Source organism: Coturnix japonica, chromosome 4 (genome assembly GCF_001577835.2).
Source record: "Coturnix japonica isolate 7356 chromosome 4, Coturnix japonica 2.1, whole genome shotgun sequence".
Classification (NCBI taxonomy): domain Eukaryota; kingdom Metazoa; phylum Chordata; class Aves; order Galliformes; family Phasianidae; genus Coturnix; species Coturnix japonica.
In genome coordinates, this window is record NC_029519.1 from 80,424,703 (window position 1) to 80,443,372 (window position 18,670).

Below are 18,670 nucleotides of genomic sequence, written 5' to 3' on the forward strand. Positions count from 1 at the left end.
AATGCTGCATCATCCCATCCCCAAACAGAGCCGTGCCCATTGCAGGGGAAGGCCCGAGCTGAGGCCTCATCCCCCCCATACACACAGTTACCAAGGAGACAACCCCCATCCCCACCCCTATGGGAGAGGAGAACCAGGGTTATAGGCCGCGATCCCGGCCGTGTCACCCTGACCCACCTGCCGGAACCGAGCGGTGGAAACGGGTGGCGAAGAAAAGAAGGACGGCAAGAAACACGGCCACAACGGCGAGAAGAACCGCGTCCATCCTCAGCGCCGGCACGGCCCGCCCCACCGCAACCACCGCCACCCGGCAGCGGGGGGGATGGAGAAGGGGAAGGGGAGGGCAGCACTTGGTACGTTCCGTCCGTAAGATGGAGGAGGTGCCTCAGGCTGAGTGAGGGCGGAGTGAGAGCTGTGAGGGTGGTTGAGCTGGTGATACGGTGATATTAGTCTAATATAACCTAAGCATGGAATGGTTGGGGTTGGAAGTGACCCCGAGGCCTTCAATCTTCACATTCACCCATGTTACCCAGGGTCCCATCCACAGAATCACAGAATTAACCGGGTTGGAAGGGACCTCAAGGATCATGTAGTTCTAACCCCAATCCAGCTTGGTTACAGAGCACCCACAGCCTCTCACTGCTCTCTGTGAAGAACTTTCCCCTCACATCCAATCTAAACCTTCCCTCCTTGAGCTTAAAACCAGAAAGAAGCATGACTGCTGTGGTTTTACTTCTGTTTGTTTGTTTGATTGCTTGACTTGCTGTCATTTCTTCCCTGGTGTAAAAAGGAGATGGTTGCTCCTGGATGCTGTTCTGTCATCATCCACCTAAACGACCTTGGTCTGCAGCCAACCCTTGTTTGTACGAGTGGTACAGCTTTTATTTGCTTACATAGTCCTTTAATAGCACGGTCGTCTTAAAGATGTGCTGTCATCTGAGCTCTGCATCATGGGATGCAGAGGTAGAAGATGGGTTTTTCCTGTAGGTGTCACCATTATGCCATATAGAAACGGCTTCAACTCTGCGGGAGATGAAAGTGACTCAGTTACTCAGCTCGGGTTTGGTTGTGCCACCTGGGTCTTCCTCAGAACCATATTGCATCCCTGGGGCTCTGTCTCTCAGATGCCTTTCTGTATTTTTCCTTGTTTAGATCTGTGAAAGTCCCTCTGGTTCCTTTAGTAAGCAAAGCATTCCTCTGGTTTCTGTCATAGTCAAAGGAGGCTTTGAGCCTGACTCCCTACCAAGACGCTAGGAAAACCTTTGTGAATTAGTAGGGCTGTGTGAAGGCTATGACGAGCTGTGGGTGTTAGCGAGTTAACCTCATCCCACTCAGTGCAAATACTGCACTACAGTGAGGCTGAAGCAATCCCAAATCTGCAAACCCAAGCAATTTCCTCATTGCTTGATCCTGACGCTGACAGTTTTTGGGGCCAGGAAAGAAATGTGCCCTGAGCCCTTTGGCCAGCTGGAACAAAATGCCCTCGTCCTTGCTGGTCTTGGAAAGCATCTTGCTTTCCAGAAGAAGGTGGCTGGATGTGAACTGGCTGCCGGGAGGTATTCTTGGACTGTTCCATACCTGGTAATTATCTAGGAAAAAGCAAAAGAGCACTCAAATTTGTCCCAGGGAACAGTTTTCCTGCATGGATGATTACTTTCCAGTGCTTGAACGTGGCCAGATTTACAGTATAGATGTAACCTTCATGTAACAATATATTCACAGGGTGAAATAACGCTTTTCTGTGCCTGCTCCCTGCCACTTGGATACGTACCTATGGTAATCTTCCAAACACTCATCCACAAATGTGTGAGCGAATGGATGCATTACTGCATCCACTTCTTTGTGCCAGCACCTTCCAGGAAGCACTCAGAACGGCAGGATCAGATGGTGAGAGGTCTGCACATAGCAGGGGGGTTGAAAATAGATGATCGTTGTGGTCCTTTTCAAGTCAGGCCTATTCTATGATTCTATGAACTTGTTTCTCACCATGGGATGGTTCCTATTCATCTCCATCTTCCTGCCTTAGAGTCCATGGCACATCAGGAGGTGCTCTAGGTTTGAAGCCATCACAGGTTTTGCCTGACGGTGATGTATTCCATGGCCACTCATTTCTGCTCTGAAGATCTTGAGTACCTGCTCATCCCAGCTGCTTCTGGAACAGACATTCAGATATTCCCAGCTGCTATCTGGGACAGATATACACCTGAATGGTGCAGGGTGTGAGCTCTGGAGATCATCTCAGGGCCTATTTCTTCTTAAAAGCTGGGGGAAGATCTGAGACAAATAATGCCATAAAAATAGAAATCTAAAAGCAACCCAAGATTTCCTTGAGTGAGTCTTCAGAAGTGTTTGGGGGTGGGGACTGCTGTGCTGATAGGGGATTAAAGGCCACACATTCCTGAAGCAAAATCCATAGGACTGAAATTCTGAGGCTCTCCTGCTGCGTATCTGCAGAGGAGGATTTACCTTTGTGGCATGACTCAGCCCAGCAGGCAGAGCGCTGGGTTAAGCCTCAAGAGCAGTGTGGGTGAGAAGGGATTCTCCACCATTTCTTGGTGTGTACTGAAGCAAAACCAAGACCTCAATGAAGCCGTGCAGGGTCTGCAGGTTTCTCTGTCCTTGCTCTCAACACCAGGGTAGTTGCTGTTCTGTGCCTGGCATTTTGTGGCTGAATATCAGAGATAAAATCATTGACCTTCTTCACAAAGTCAGTCCTGGGGAGGACAGCCATGACACAAACAGCATCTTGATTAACCTCCAAGTAGCTGCTATCATTCTGGATATCTTTCATCCAGTGTGGCTGTGGTGGCACAGCCATCTCCCCCTCCTCCTATCCTGGCCTGCCAAGCAGTTTGTTCCAGCTTTAATGAGCTTCCTGTATCTCTTCAATATGTAAATCGTAACCGCTTTAGAAGGCATTAGTTAAGAAGTCTGTCACTGCAGCCCCGGTTTAATTTCATCTGTCGGTTCACTTGTTTCAATTAAAACGCATTTAATTAAAAAAGCTGTCTTGTTCTCAGGGCACTCATCTCCATCTGAAGCAAATGGGTGACAGAGCTGTGACTCAGATGGCAGAGTGAGTGGCCGCTGGTCCTTAGCAGCACTGGGGTCGAAGTGGTGGAAAAAGTGACTCTGTGATTTTAGGCTGTCCTTTGTGGCACTGGGAATTGGATTCAATGGTCCTCGTGAATCCCTTCCATCCCTGGAGGTGCTCAAGACCTTGTTGGATGGGGTGCCTGGCAGCCTGGTCTGGTATTAAATGTGGAGGTTGGCAGCCCTGTCTGTGGGGAGGGTGTTGGAGATTCATGATCCTTGAGATCCCTTCCAACCTGGGCCATTCTGTGATTCTATGATTGGGGTGTCCACCAGCACTAAGGAAAAGAAAGTGATGTTGAAACATAGCTTTATTTCTGCTGCACAGATGCACGTTGGAGAAATCCAGGATAACCTGCCCTGACCTTTGCTGTGCACAACCCTGCTAGAAGAGCACGGCTGTTGTAATGCAGCAATATGTCTTGAATTGGCCCCAGGAGCTGATGGGAATTTGCAAATCTAATGTGATTACTGCTCGAGGTAAGGCTTTAGCTGCAAAAATATGTTTTTCTAGCCAAGTTACTTAGATCGAGTGCGCTTAGCTGGATTGCAAACTCCACTTAATGTGAGTGTTGCTCACCATTTAACATTTGGTTTCAGCGTTAGCTGCTTGAATCATAGCCTGCATTTCTCCTTCTGGATGCAACACATGAGCCGTTTTTGCTTTGCCTTGGCTGGAGGTGAAGTTCTGGTCCTCCTAGATGTCTCCTCTGGGGCAAAGCTTCTCTCCTCCTAAAGACTTCTTGCTTTTCTCTCCATTCCTCTGCCTTCCAATGAGCTCGTGACGAAATGGGCCAGGGAACTTATCTTGCTTTCTGATAACGTCTAAACCACCAAAAGAAGTGTCTGTAGAACAACAGCCTTACAAAAGTACTGGTGTAATCTCAAAGTGTGCAGTTGAATTCATCTCCCTTCCAGGCTTCTTCAGAAAGGCTGGACAAACCCAGCTTCTGCAGTGCTTCTGGTGATGACAGACTGCTCCATGCTTCTTTATGCATCTGTCTGCCTGTCCTGAATAAGAACGAGTACCTGCATGAAAGGATAGAGTGCACCTTCAGCAGCTGATGGCTGGCCAGGAGCTTAGCAAACTGCATCAGTGAGGTGGAATATTTGCTTTCCTACTTAAACAACATAGAGCTCTGAGAGCTGGCAGGCTACCTCTCTCTCCCTCTGGGACTGATCTAAATAGATTATGTTGCTGGAGGGAGCAGGTACTGTTGAAAAGGTACTGTTTTTATTGGGAAAAACAGTCCTTAAAATAAGAGCCCTTTGTGTGGGTCCAGCAGGATGGGGAGCTACTTGGATCTTGCTGGTGCTGTGTTCATCCCATGCCTTGCACATCTCAGCTGAACTGCCTGCTGTCTCCAACATGTGGTGCTCCTCGCTAGTGTTAAATTGGCAGCGTGAGAGAAAGATCAGAGCAACTGTCTGTGCTGTACCAGATCTATGGATAAATGGGGGAACGTAAGGCTGCAAGGAATGTTAGGCTGAATTAGGCTTGGGGCACATGTCGTTGTGTACCTTGCTGCCTTCAATAGCCAACGCAGCAAGGTTTCAGGGCTCATTTCAAGATGCAGAATGTTTTGGAGGAGGAATCAGATCTTTCCCTGAAATATTGTCCAGTCTTCCTTCCATGTGGGGTCAACTTAACAGGCTGCCCAGGGAGGTTGTGGATGCCCCATCCCTGGATGCATTCAAAGCCAAGCTGGATGTGGCTCTGGGAAGCCCGGTCTGGTAGATGACAACCCTGGACTTAGCATAGTTGAAACTAGATGGTCATTGTGGCCCTTTTCAACCCAATTCTATGATTCTATGATAACTTTCAACTATCAGAACAATTCCAAAGGCTCTGTAGCACATTTTGTTAGGAAACACAGCTTGCTCCCCACAGGTAGGTGAGAAAAGACGAGCACTGATGGATAGCATTTGCCAGGGGCTACCAGAAGCCTTTTGCTGTGTCTGTCTGTCTTACAGCCTGCACTGAATTGTGAAAGCCTGGAGCCTCTGAAAAAAAGAACAGGAAATCCCAGGTACCATTTATGCCCACATAGCAGCTACAAAAGTACTTTTGTAGGGGTCTGTTTCTGCAGAGATCTGTCTCCAGCAGAGGTCAAGCTGTTCAGGAACAATCTTTGCTCCAAGCTGCAAAGCCTAAAGGAAAAGAAGTTGAACTGGATCCCCTGGAGAGAGACATAAAACCAGTGGTCCCACAAGACATTTCATCTGCCACTCAAAACCAAATGATTAAGGAAAAAGCAGGGTATGAGGTGAAGTAGGTTCCAGGTCTGTACTGGGGTTTAGATGGGAATGTTACCACAAAGGTTTGAAGTTGCATTTTTCCTTTATTTTCTCAGCTCTGTTCCACACAAAATAACCCAGCAAAGGAAAACGTTCCCTGGTGTTGTGACTTCATGATTTCTGGTTTGCTGAGAAATAAGTGCTTAGTGCTGGAAGCCAACAACTTCTATAGCAGAGCACCCGATCCTGTACTTGCCTTAATAAAACCATGAATTCTGAAAACAGAATCTGTGGCAGCTCTGTTGGCTGCCTGTATTCTTGTAATGGCTGGCCTTTCAGAGGGCTTATTGCTGCTTATTTTCTTTCTTGATATGCTGTTGTGAAACTGGAAACGCCTGCCAGCGACAGTACTGAAGAATACCTGCTTTCCCTGGTATGACTTTCAAAAGTAACAAGTCCTTTGGGGCATATATGTACTTGATCTGTTGTTTATTACGGGCTGTCACTGACTTGCAGTGATGCAGGTATTTCCATTTGCTTTCATCTGATGGAAGGTAAATGTTTACCTGCTGCTTTGCCTTTGGAAATCAGCTTTCTGAGGGATATTTCCTGTGACACATCTCTGTGGTTGAATCCATTGCTTGATGTTTGCTAGATTTGTTTTCTGATTAGGCTGCATATCTAGTTGGTGATGGCTCACAATTAGCACGAGATGTGAGAAGAAGATGGATGGGAACCTGCTGAATTTTAAGCATGATCCAAAAGAAGTTTCCAGAAAGGTGCCGGGGATTTATCTCAAATGCCTGATGAAATCCATCCTAACTTTTCTGTCTGCCATATTGGAGAACACACAAAGAGCTTTGGGAGGTCACAGTTTCATGCCCTGGACAATGGAGGGTTTCTCACCAAGCACCAGCAGGATTCAGTGAGGTACTGTCAGATTTTCCTGTAGCCAAAAGCATTGACTTTGATCCAGTCCAGGGGATGAATGACTTTGTGCTGGATGGTGTTACTGATAAAGGCAAAGAGCACAAAGAGGTTCTCTTGTTGTGCCAGTAAATGCCAAGAGATAAGACAGAAAAAGGCTTACATACCATTACTGGTGTGTGGAGAGGGATCCACTAGCCTTTCTTAGCTTCCTTTCTTGCTTCTTCCTCATTGCTTTGGCTGATTGAACCCAGCACCTCTTGCTCCGTGCCCTGAGCTCCCCACTCCCAGCAAGGCATGCAAGCTGCAGCCCCACCAGCTCTCATTGCTACGCATCTCTGCAGCTGCTGTTACCTTGCATGGAATGGTTGAGAGGGTGGAGATCAGCTGGGGCTGAAAACCTTACCTATGAAACAAGAGAAGTTTGCAGGTGGGAAACCCCACGAGGAACAGTGGGGCTGGGGGTGAGCTGGAGAACTGTAGGGAGGTAAAGCTTTCATGACATTTGGGTGCAGAGATCCTGCTCTGATAAGTCAGGCATTATCAGCATGGCTGGTATCCGCTCATCAGACCCGTGGCAAGAGACAGGTGTAGCTGCTCTGCTAAAAAAAGAAGTCTGGTGCATTAAAAACAAGAGGCAAAGTCTGGTTTCACATCGCTGCTGTCTAAAATAAAAGTGAGAAGAGCTCAAACGAGTTCAAATCTACCTCTCAGTCTGTGCTTCTAAGGGGAGGATGCAGCATAGCTGTTGTAAGCACTGGGGTGCTGTGCTGTGCTGTGCTGCAGGGTGGATGCTGGTTGTCCTGTGATGAGGTGAGGGCTGCAGGTGTGTGCTGGTGGCTGAAATTAACTCTGAGAATAACAACCAGAATCTGGGGCTCGTTTGTGCTTCAGACACCCACAGCGCTCATTCATTTTAAGGTAATATTTCAACCTCAGAAGCAGTGGGTTTTTTTTTTCATGCAAAACATTAGCCCTGAGAGTTGTTTCTATTTTAAACTTTAAAAAAATCAAGCAACCATTTATTTTACCGACTGGAAGTGGAACATTTGATTTTTTTTTTCCTCTCTCCTTGCTTTTCTCCTGGATGACATTGGCTCACACTGGCTGGATCACAGTGGGAGAAGGAAACCTCCCATGGTGGAGGGCAGCATAGTGGTTGAGGCTCTGTGGTCAACGGATCTTTCCCCCTTAGATTTGCATCTTTGTTTTCAAACCCATTTAAAGGAAACCTGGAGGCTGCAGACACCACAGCTGGAGGATGTAGGGCTGTAAATCCATGGTTGAGAGTCCAGCCTGTTCTGCAGGCACATCTGACCCCAGTGCTGGGCATTATTCCACCCACAGCCTGGGTGCAAAGTGTTGGGGCTGAGCTCAGTGTGGCTGCTGGAGGATTGCGTGGAGATTGATGAGCACATCAAGGCTGTGGTGGGGAGGGGTGATGTCTACTGTGCCATTAACATGGGGATGGAAGCTTGCTTCTGTGGCTGGTGGTGACAGCCCAGCTTACGGGTTGTCTTCTCTTTGATTTAATCACTGGATGATTAGACCAGAGCTTGAGAATTAGGCTATTAAACATTGTGCTCTTCCTTTTATTTGATTAGTAGTGGTAGAAGTCATTGGAAGGCTTCCAAAGCTCTGTTCTCATGGTATGCAATGGGTAGTCAGCAGCCCATCTCTGTGCTCCAAACCAGCCTCCATTCTGTCCACTGCATCCCTGGTATTTGTCTGTGTGTCCTAAAGCCCCCAGAAATGGGACTCATCCCCCACCCTAAACACTTCCATCTCATCACACTCGCTATCACAATACAGGTCTTCTTAATAGCTGAACTAAGCGTTCCTGGGGACACTGTGAGCCCAGTGTGATCACTGCTTGGTAGTGAATATTCATTATCATTCTGTAATGAATAGCAAAGGTCAGTGCTCCTTAATAAGACAGAAGAAAGGCATGCAGGAGGACCATTTGGTGACAGAGGTGGCTGGTATACGAAGCTTTGAGATGCTATAGTTATTATCACAGGAATCACAACCTGCTAAGGCAACTCCTGGCAACCAGGTGAAGGGATGCCATGAAATTTTAGCTTCAAGAAGTCAAAAAGAGCATTGGCTGAAGTTAATGGAAATTCTGCCTGCATAAGAAGCACAGGTGGAAAGGAAAATCAGCTTATTTTAATCAAAGCAAGAGGAAAAACCTAATTTAAATCAGTCCAAGTGATTGCAGACTTAATTCTTTCCCCTTATTAGACTCTTCAATCCTAACCCTACAGCCCTAAGTGATCTCTTAACACTGGAGATGCAGGCATTTGATTTGTATGCATGTTGACCCCGCAAAGTGTTGCAGCGAAGCCATCCTATCCCAGCAGGGTGGCATTCAGGCTGTTTTTTTGGTAAAGGTGATTACATTGAAGCTATTTCTTCCTGTATTTTACAATGGACAGGGAGAAACTATAGAGCTGAAGGGTCAGCAATGCTCTGTATAGCCCCTGCGTCAGAATGGGATAGTATCATTAGAGGTAGCCAGATGGCTGGGAAAGGTGGTTTTTGCTGGGGCCAAGGATATGTTGGTGCAAGGGAAACTTCAGACAGCTCTCACCTTTCCTCATTTCCTCTTGACAGCACAGCACAGCTTTGCCACCCTTCCATTTCAAATCTCATTAGCCTGGTTTAGAACTTGTTCTTGGCTCTTCAGCATTTTCAAGGAGAACGTGTTGGTAACACTGGTATGGGTTGGATGCCCATGGCCCCACTGACAGCAGATCAGGAGCTCTTCAAGACAGACTCTGTGCCTTGCCTGGTCTTTGGGAGATGCCCCTAATCAAAGGAAGCATTCGGCTCTGTGGATTCAATAGGGAAGGGGATGGTCAAGCAGGAAATGTTTATTCTGTTCATTTATATATGCAAATAATATCATATTCCTTTTCTATTTCATTCCCTCCCCCCCCCCCCCCCCTTTTTTTTTTTTCCCCATCACAAGAATGGCACAGATGGAGAGGTTTTAACTAGCCAATTCAGCTGAATAAATGGAGGAGAGACCCCATTTCATTCTGGCAGTTCTTCTGGAAACGAGGCCAGCTCATTATCTAGAGATCTCTGCATCTCAGCACTGCCTTTGCTCCCTGCCCTGCACATGTGAGCTCCTCCTGCACTCCTGGAAGTGCTGCAATAAGTTGCAGTAAGACCACAACTCAGTCTTACAGCCTGATCTTACACCTTGCCGTGTTTATATAGCTTCGTGTTAACAATAAATAAATAAATAAGCTTGCTTTTGCAAACATTTTCATTCTTCAGCCTTCCCATCCATCTTTCCCTGTCCTCAGGAAACATCCAACCCTGGGAGATTCAGCCAAAAAGAAATGGAAATATCCTGGCGTGTCATTGCAGTTATATTGTGTCTTTCTTTCTTTCTTTCTTTCTTTTATAGGCATTTCAACAGAAGACCAAAAATAACCCTGAGAAGTAGAGCTGAATGCAGACTCCTGTTCCCAGGCAGGGAAACACCAAAATGCTATTTTACCTCCACTTAGCCCTGTCCCTTCACTGCTATCATTGAGTTCAGCTCTCAGCCTGCTGTGTCCTCTGGTGCCATCTGCAACCCTATGAACAAGAGCTGGGAAAATTGGTTTTGGAGACTCCCCCAGTGATGGATTTTCCTGTCATCCTGTAGTCATCACTTTCTGAAGTCCCTGAGGTCGTCTCCATCCCATAGTAAGTCTGGTGAGAATCATAGAATTGTTTGCATTGGAAATGACCTTTAAAAGTAACCTAGCCAATCCCCCTGCTATAGCAGGGTCATTGATTAGGTGATCAGAGTCCAGTCAAACCTGAAAATCCCCATCATACCCTATTTTCATGTGTAGCACCAAAAAAACCTATAGAAATCATCCCTTAGATGTCAAAGGGGATTGTGCAGGAAGGCTGGGAGGCTGAAGAGGAGCTCCTCAGCTCATTCCAATGGATGCTGCTTACCTAAAATCAGTTGTGACTCTTTGTGTCTCAGTTTCCCCAGGTGCAGGATACAGATAATAAAACCTGCGTGGAGGAATGCTGCAAATGCTCATGTGGTCCCAGCACTTCCCTGCTTAAAGCTTGGTGTTTGTTCTTGGGTTTGGGGTGTTTGCTGATGGAGTCATTTAAACAGCTTCTAAATTTGTTCTAAATCCACTCAGTGAAACCCTGGCCAGAACCCAGCCATGTGCTAGAAGCTTTGATACCAAATATTTCTGTAAAACAAGCCTACTGATATACTGCTTTATCTTCTGGGTCTATGCACTGTGGTTGCATTTATGAGTAAACCAACCAGGACCAAGCTGTTCTTTGGCCTTGAGGCCAACTGGTCTCCTCCATTCATCTCAGCCCTTAAACTGACCTCAAGAATTGCTGAAGGATTGGCGCACTGGCTCCAGCATTGTCGATTTAATTGTTTGGGCAGTTGTTTTGGTGCTTTAATAACTAGTGTGGATATAGTGTGTGTGTCAGATCACAGATTCCACAAAAAGCAACACCTTCTGGATGATGTGCTGTATTTCAGCACTGAGGATAATTCTGTATTCCCATCTGCTTTATTTTAAGCAGCTCTGGGGATCGAAGGAGCCACCTTAAGAGAATAGAGCCAGAACCATCCTGCTCCATCCACCCACGGGCTGACAGATTAAATCTTGTTTGCTTGTGCCAGAAGTCTTGCTCACTTGTTTGTCATTATCTGGAGCTTTGTTAGGCCATGTTAAAAAAAATAATACACAAAACAAAACTGTTTTTTATAAAAAAATAGAAGCAAAGCCAGGAAAGGAAAAAGTACAGACAAACTCCCACAGAGCAGCTGAGGATCAATGCCTTGATGTCTCTGCCAAAGACATTGGAGGGACATATCTGGAAGAGCAACAGCAGGAACACCTGCAGTGCCACACACCCCATCTTGGTCACCCACCTGTCTTTACATCCCTTCTGCATGGCATGCAAATCTTTCTTCCCTTCCTGATTGCAATTTACAAACTCCTTTCAAAACATGCTGTTAGCTTCTAGATACCTGATTCTGTTAGATGTGCTGTTGCAAACCTCCCACCCATGCAGGACACCAATACTGGAATACAACAGCAGATGATATTCTCCATGAAGATACACAAGAAAGAAGTCCAGATAAGAGCTGAACTGATACATTATGTCACGATGTGTTTAAACTTTCCATGCTGGTATTTTCATCTCCTTTTCTTGGCTTTTATATTCCCCTTTCTTTTTTTCCTTTCTCTGCTGGCTTTGCATCCTGACCCAGAGAATAAATAAGATGGACTGGACTTTGTTACTTGGAAGGCCACCAGTTTCCAGACACATGCCAAATATCAGCTCTTCATAACCTCACCATATGCTGCACAGCTAATTTTGACAGTTATCAAAAAAGCTTAAAACCAGAAGAGCCGGAAGGGATGCCCCACATTCCTGTAGCTCATGTAGCCAAACCTGGCATCCCATCCTCTGGGACCCGTGAGGTCCATCCAAGTAGTGAAGTGCACATCTGTAATACAGCTGTACAGCTCAAAGCACAGCCAGTGTTCCCCTTGCTGATTGTAAGCCAGCTCTGAATGATAGACCATAAAACTGGCAGAGAATATTAACTCGGAGATCCTTGCAGGTGTAGTGGCTCTTACTGTGTGCAGTTTTGGGCACTACAAGATAAGAAGGACATAGAACTATTAGCATCCAATGGAGAGCTATAAAGATTGAGAAGGGTCTGGAGGGCAAGAGGTGTGAGGAGTGGCTGAGGGCCTTTGGTTTATTTGGCCCTTGTGGGTCCTTTCCAGCTTGAGCCCATGATTCTGCGATGCTATAATTCTATGACTCAGCCATCCACAACTTAATCTCCCTGCAACCCAGCGAGCACTTTCTTAACACACTTCTTTCTCTGTAAAAGCATTGGAAAAGTTAAATTTTCATTAATTTTGAATGACCCTTACCCGCTCTGCTGTGCAGTTAAACACAATGATGGCTTCTCAGGTGGAACAGTCCTCTTTCTGGTTGCTCATTAAAACATTGGTTAACAGCGAGGTTGCCTGACTACATCTAAGCCTGAGTGACTTTCTCAGGGACATGGGAAGTGACATTGGTAGGGTAGGGAGTAGAACCCACGTGTCTGGATTTCCAGAGGGCTGAAATGCCAGCCAGACACTCAGTAGGCTATGCAAAATATCTGCATCAAGAGCAAGGCCTGTTTTAAGCCTCTGTTAACATCCCTCACAGCTTGTGGTACATAAGCCTAACCAACACAGTCACTAAACCATCCCTTTTCACTAATGGGAAAGAAACCCCCCCACACAAAACCAACTTTTCACTTTCTCAATCCACCAAAACAGCACTTGTGAAATGGAGCTGCACTTACCTCCAGAGTGATTGGTAACATGCTAAAGCAAACTGCTTGAAAGACCTGGAAGAGTTATTCTTTTATCATCAGGGATAGAAACAAAGAGGGACATGAACAGCCTCTGGATAGATTTAAGCATGGAGCATCTTGTTTTGTCTTCACGGCCCATTTAAATGTTATTACATCTAGTCAAATAAATTGCCCAGCAATCAGGCCATTCCTTCTATTGACCTCTAGAGACTGAAGACAATAAAAACTCTAGCACTTAAATCAGGCCATAATGACAAGATTAATGTCTTTGGAAGGACTTGCTGACTGCAGTCTGGACCACTCTGTGTCATGAGCTCCGTGTAATGTCCCAGCATTGCAGAGGCCGTCTGGCTTCCCCTCCTGCTCCTTCTTGCCTCCAGCCAGCCCGTTCTGGGGCCTTTAGCCAGACAACCCCTATGGGTTATGCCTGTCATTCCCTCACTTGGCCATAGAATCATAGAACTGTTTTAGTTGGAAGAGACCCTTGAAGATCATCTACTGCAACTTCCACGACGAATGGCCGAGGTTTTCTTCATGTGGAAGCTCCTAGAAAGTGGCTTTGATTTGTTTTGGGGCTGGCATCCAACATCCAAGCTCATCACACAGATTGTTGGAGAAAGGCAGGATCCTGATGTCAATCCAAGTGCTGGGAACTATGGGTTTTACCATCAGGGGCTGCCTGAGGATGGATGCAACCTCCAAGGAATATGGTGTGTATGAGTGTATTTTCATACAAGCATCTAGGAGGAAACTCATTGTGTCTCTAAGTCTCAGTCCCTGTACCTGTTTCTCTATCAGCTCTACTGTGGTTTTGTTGCTTCAGAGAAAAGCCTAAAACTGTATTCTAGGTTGTAATCAACACATTATGCATCAAACTGGTGTGTACTGATTGGGGGGAATAGAGGCTTTCAAGGAAAGGAATTTATTTCCAGCCAAAACCCTGGTTTAAAAATGCAAATCCAAACCTGTTTTCAGAAGCAGCGCTTGGATGAGATTTACAGCTGGCTAAAAGGGCAAAGCTTGAGAGGTGGGAGAGCAGAGTCATCCTCAACCAGAGCATCCAGTATTCGCTGACACAGCATCCTTGGAGCTATTCCAACCCAAGCCCCAGTTTGCTGTGACAAAATAGTGGGTCTTGGCTCAGACTGACAGAATATTTTAAGGCTTGAAAAAATTCATAAGCAAAAGCCCTGCAAGAGAAGAGTAAAACCAAGCAGAAGCACGAAGATGGTGATAGCAGCTTGAGGAGTCAAGGGTGAAAACTGTGCAAAATGGTATGAGATGCTAAGGAAAAAGAAAGAGAACTGGAAAATGACAGCTTGGCAACTGCTGGAATCAATTTCCAGGAGCTCATGGGACAATCCCTCCCTGGATGTCTCATTGGGGATGGTGTTTCAAATGCCTTGGTCGACTCTGCGCAACAGTCAGCAAGAAACTGAGCACGTGAGCTGTGCACATTGTGCTTACGAAATCTCTTTGTGCATGGATTAAAAATGACTTTGTGTTTTTACCTTCTCCTCACGCCACTGGTCCTTGAGACAAATCACAGACCCAGCAGCTCGGACCAGCTGAGCTCGGGGGGTTTTAATCTCTGAATCTTTCAGACCAATCCTGACACCGTATCCTTACCCCAGGGTAACCCCGCTGCCCTGCAATAGGCTGTTGCTGTTGCTAGAAACAAACCACAAGGTTTGCATTGGATTTGCAAGTTGTCATCCACACTCTGTCTGAACTTCTCACCTGCCTGCAGCTCTCTTGCACTTAGTTTAGCCCTGTTAGCTGTTCCTCTAATTCACCATGTATCTAATGCAGCTGAGAAGTGGAGATGTGGGATACAGGAGGGCAGGCAGGGGACAGTAAGGGATGGGGCATCAGAGACCCCATGGCAATAAAAAACACATTCATGGTCAGGAAATAAATGTGATCCTGTAGCTGGGAAAAACTGGCTTTACTGATAACAAAAGGAATATGTTACCTAACCTGCATTAAGGGCAACACACATAGTAAATTTTGGTGTAACATGGAGTTGCGAGGGCACCATATATAGTAAATTTTAATGTAACATGGAGTTGTGGACCAATGAAGAGAGTGAAAAGGTTTAAAAACACATTAGCAAACATACAAAAGGGACTCTAAGTGGATCCTGGAACAAGCTAATGAAACTAATTACATGAACATCATATTCCTGCTAGCAAAGGACTCCAAATAAAGCTGAACCACTGTATCACCAACAGAGGAAGAAACTCAGCATGCAATTTTTTGGTAATAATTAGATATGGATAATGATTTTACATTATTTATGCCTTTCTCCAGTGTCAGGTGCAGCTGCAAGTGGCAAGGAGACCACTGAGTCAAAAATACTAAGGGAAACAAATGCAGAGTGACGTTTCAGTCCCTCTGAATTTGTCCACAATAAGGCAGAAGATCTGATCTGATTTTTGCCCCCCTCACTTTGCAGCCTTTCTCTACTTGCAGCACTGAGCTAAAAACCCATGGAATTGCTAATTGAAAACTAAGTGTCAACAGCAGCTCAGCACAGAAAGAGTTTCAATTAAAAGCAATCTCTTCTTGCCATCCGAAGTAATATTTTCCCTCCTGGCTAAATTTTAAGTGAAGCACAAAGTGGTTGCTTGTCATTGCTTTAATGGGCTCTGAACTACTGTGTGGGAAAACTTCCTTTCATTTGGAGGCCAAGGAGCACTGAGAGTGGAGGATTGCTTTTTATGTATGATCTGGCCAATTTGCTTTTATCTTCTACTCTGTGTGGGCAAATAGTGAGGTGTACTGAAGGTCACAGTGGGAAGACTATTTAAAAGTCAGAGCTGGATAGGAAGGAATCAGTTTTTCTTACTATCAGTCCTTCTTGGACCTCCATCTGTCCCTCTCCATGTGCTCAGCTTGGTTCTAGCATCCAGGCTGGCTGAGCTGGGACAAGCCATAGCCAAGAGATCCTCAGGTGCCAACAAGCTTCAATCTGGGTTTCTGACCCCACATGGATGAGACACTTGAGAGCACGAATGGAGAACTTCCAGACAAGAAAAGCAGAAGAGGAAGCGATGCTAAGAGGGCGGTGAGAGATGCAAGGGGAAAGTTGGGTCTGGGGATATGAGGAAGGTTGCTACCAAGGCTGGTGACATCCCTTGTGGAGAAGATACCAGCAAGCCTTATGACGCCTCTTGTGGAAGCGATCCATAGGGGAGATCTTGGGACAGTTTCCCTGGAGGAATTTGGGATGGAGACCATGTGGCAGCAATGAAGAAGTGGGGGAAGGAGGGACTGTGGGCTGGTGGATGCGGTTGGTAATGCTGGGAAGGAGCTGTGGGGCTGGAAACATGAATGCGATAGAGTCAGACTGATAGATTCACCATCTCATTGTGGTAGCAGAGGAGTGCATCTGCATGGCCAGGCTTGCATGCTGAGGGCAATTTATGTGGCTTCTGATTGCTACTGGAAGTAACGATGGAGCAGGACCTGTAATTCCTCCATCCCTACAGCCTCAAATACCCGATCTTGAGTCTTGCTCCCTCCAGAACTAGTCTGGATAGCCTCACATCAATCACTTCTCCTCTTATTCCCCAAGTGCAGAGAGAGGATATGGCAGGGTGTCACCTTCCCTTTCTCTATGTAGTAACGGCTAATCAAGCGAGCAGGTTATTAAGAGCATTTCCAGATTTATTTTCCTGAAAAAAAGTGTCTGAAACACTAAGAGGAAGTGATAAAAAGTGACAGCTGAAGAATAAACTGCTCTTCATCACCGTGAGACAGAGAAAATGTTCTGCCTACTGTTTTAGGGCTTGCACATAAAAAGCATTCAGAGAAGGTTATGGAGGTTGCGTCTCTTTGAGTCGCTCAAAAGCAGCGGATCCTTTTAGGAATACAAATACTAAGTGCTTCTTTGTGCTCCAGCTTCAGCATTGAAATCTGCCTTAGCACAAAATTAAGGATGTGAGGTTCACATTACTGCTGCTCCTGGGCAATCAGGGGGGAGAAAAAGGGGAGGGCAGACAGTCAGGCTCTCAGTTTTGCTGTGATATTTTTTCTTTGTGGTTTGAGTGAATGTGTTTTAATTGCTGGTAGGGACTGCTGCACGCTGTGTACAGCTTCACTCCTTGGGTTGGATGTAAGAAAAAGCTTCTTAGATGGGAAAGTAGATGGGCAGGGACATAGCCTGCCCAAGAAGGCGGTAGAGTCACTATCCCTGAAGGTCTTCCAGAACCATGGAGATGTGGCACTGAGGGACACGGTCAGTGGGCATGGTGAGGGTGGGTTGGGGTTGGATTTAAGGTTCCTAAAGCTCTGTTCCTACTTGAATGATTCTGATTCCTTTCTGCTTTAGACAACGAAGGAATCTGCAAGTCTGTGAAAACTTGAGGTACTTCTATGCTCTTTTCAAAACTAGCAAGCAACTCTGTATGCAAGTTGGACCAGCATTTTGCCTCTCCCTCTCAACGCTTGTTCATCTGTTACCTTTGGGGACATCAGTAATTAAGCAGATCCTGCAAAGGATGAGCTCTATGGGCATCTCCATTCTAGTTTTGTGCCTGGATATTTCCCTCTTCCCCTTCCTGTTTCAGGAGATGAGCTACACGTAATAGGCTGAGATTTATCTCTGCAAATGACAGATGCATTCAGCAATGCCCGTAAATCACTCTTGAAGCAGGTAGAGTGTTAAGAGCAGGAGCATTTTCATTTTCTTTTGTTACAAAGCCTGGAAGAGTCATGGCAGGATGCCTTTGTGTTAAGAGACACAATGAAGTTGATAAAGAACTGCCACGCAGGCTTGATGTCAAGAGAAAAATCTCTGCAAGACAGATGGGGCTTGGAGCAATGAACACGGATAAATGTTAGCAGCAAAGTTTAAAAGCAATCTGAGCAGTCACTACTTGTCCTTGTGAGTTGTAAAGAGGATGATGATTGCTCTGGATGGTACCCTGGAGACATGTTTCTCATGGTAGAGCAAACAGTGGAAAATGATAGAGGATTGGGCAACGCTCTCCATAGAGAGCTGTCATCCCTACACCATGGTGGGCATCAAACCAGAGCCCATCTGAAGCTCCCTAACTGTAAATCACAGATGTTTCTGCTTGTTGGCAAGATTCAGCTGTTCTTTATGTCCATCTATCCAGCATAGCCCTTCCACTCAGTATGTTCAGACATCAATCTAGAAGTAATGTGTCATAGCAGGGAAACAAAACTTGTGTGGCAAATTTAGGCAGAGGCGTTGGGCTTTTTTCTTTTAAGGCTTTGGCTTTTCACAGAGCAAAAGTTTCTCTGCCAGAGCAGACAGGCAGTTGCTCCCATTGCCAATAGCTTCCCATTTGGCTGGCAGTAAATGTGTATATTTTGGTCTGCAGATGGGTACTCGTGATCAGCCATCCGATGCCCACAGGGTTAGAATCATAGAACCACTGAGGCTGGAAAAGAGCTCTAAGATCACCAAGTCCAACCCCAACCCACCCCCATCATGTCCATTAAATCATATCCCCCAAGTGCCAAATCTCCACAGTTCTTGCATACCTTCAGGGATGGTGACTTCACCACTCTCTGGGCAGCCTCTGCCAATGCCTGACCCACCTTTTCTAGAAGAAATGTTTCCTAATATCCAACCTGAACCTCTCTTGGACATAACCAAGTCATAAAACAATAGAATACCCCCCATTGGAAAGGACCCATAAGGACCATCAAAAGTCCAACTCCCAGCTCCACAGAGGACCACCCAGAAATCAAATCATATGCCTGAGAGCTTTTAAAGCCTTTAATTTTCTTACAATCCTCAGAGGATGGTAAGCTACAATCTGGACATGAGCGGATAGCTTTACACTGCTCTTGGCACAATAGGACCAAGGTCACATAAAGGAAGCAGATTTGGGACTCCTTTGAAATGCTAATATTCTGGGAACATGGAACTTGGTGAAGATTCCAGCTGCAGAGCCTCTAGATGTCAGACGTGAGGCTAGAAAGGCTTAGGCTGTACTGCAGTGCAGTTGCTTTGACGCTCCCATGCTCAGCAATGGGATAGGCCCAGTTCTGCTC

General features: G+C 46.0%; 1 protein-coding gene and 1 long non-coding RNA gene across 2 annotated transcripts in view; one reads left to right on the forward strand and one right to left on the reverse strand.

Annotated features, from left to right (window-relative positions):
* Positions 1–325, reverse strand: part of DDRGK1 (DDRGK domain containing 1) — a 30,083-nt gene extending 29,758 nt beyond the window's left edge. Inside the window, exon 1 of the mRNA XM_015863025.2 lies at positions 178–325. Coding sequence (XP_015718511.1) covers positions 178–265 — 88 coding nt within the window. The 5' untranslated portion in view covers positions 266–325. The remainder of the gene's footprint in view (positions 1–177) is intronic.
* LOC116653349 lies at positions 254–10,932 on the forward strand. The gene is made up of 3 exons (XR_004306968.1): positions 254–353; positions 3,422–3,573; positions 9,680–10,932. It is a non-coding gene; the product is annotated as an uncharacterized LOC116653349 (long non-coding RNA).
* Positions 10,933–18,670: the final 7,738 nt, after the last annotated feature.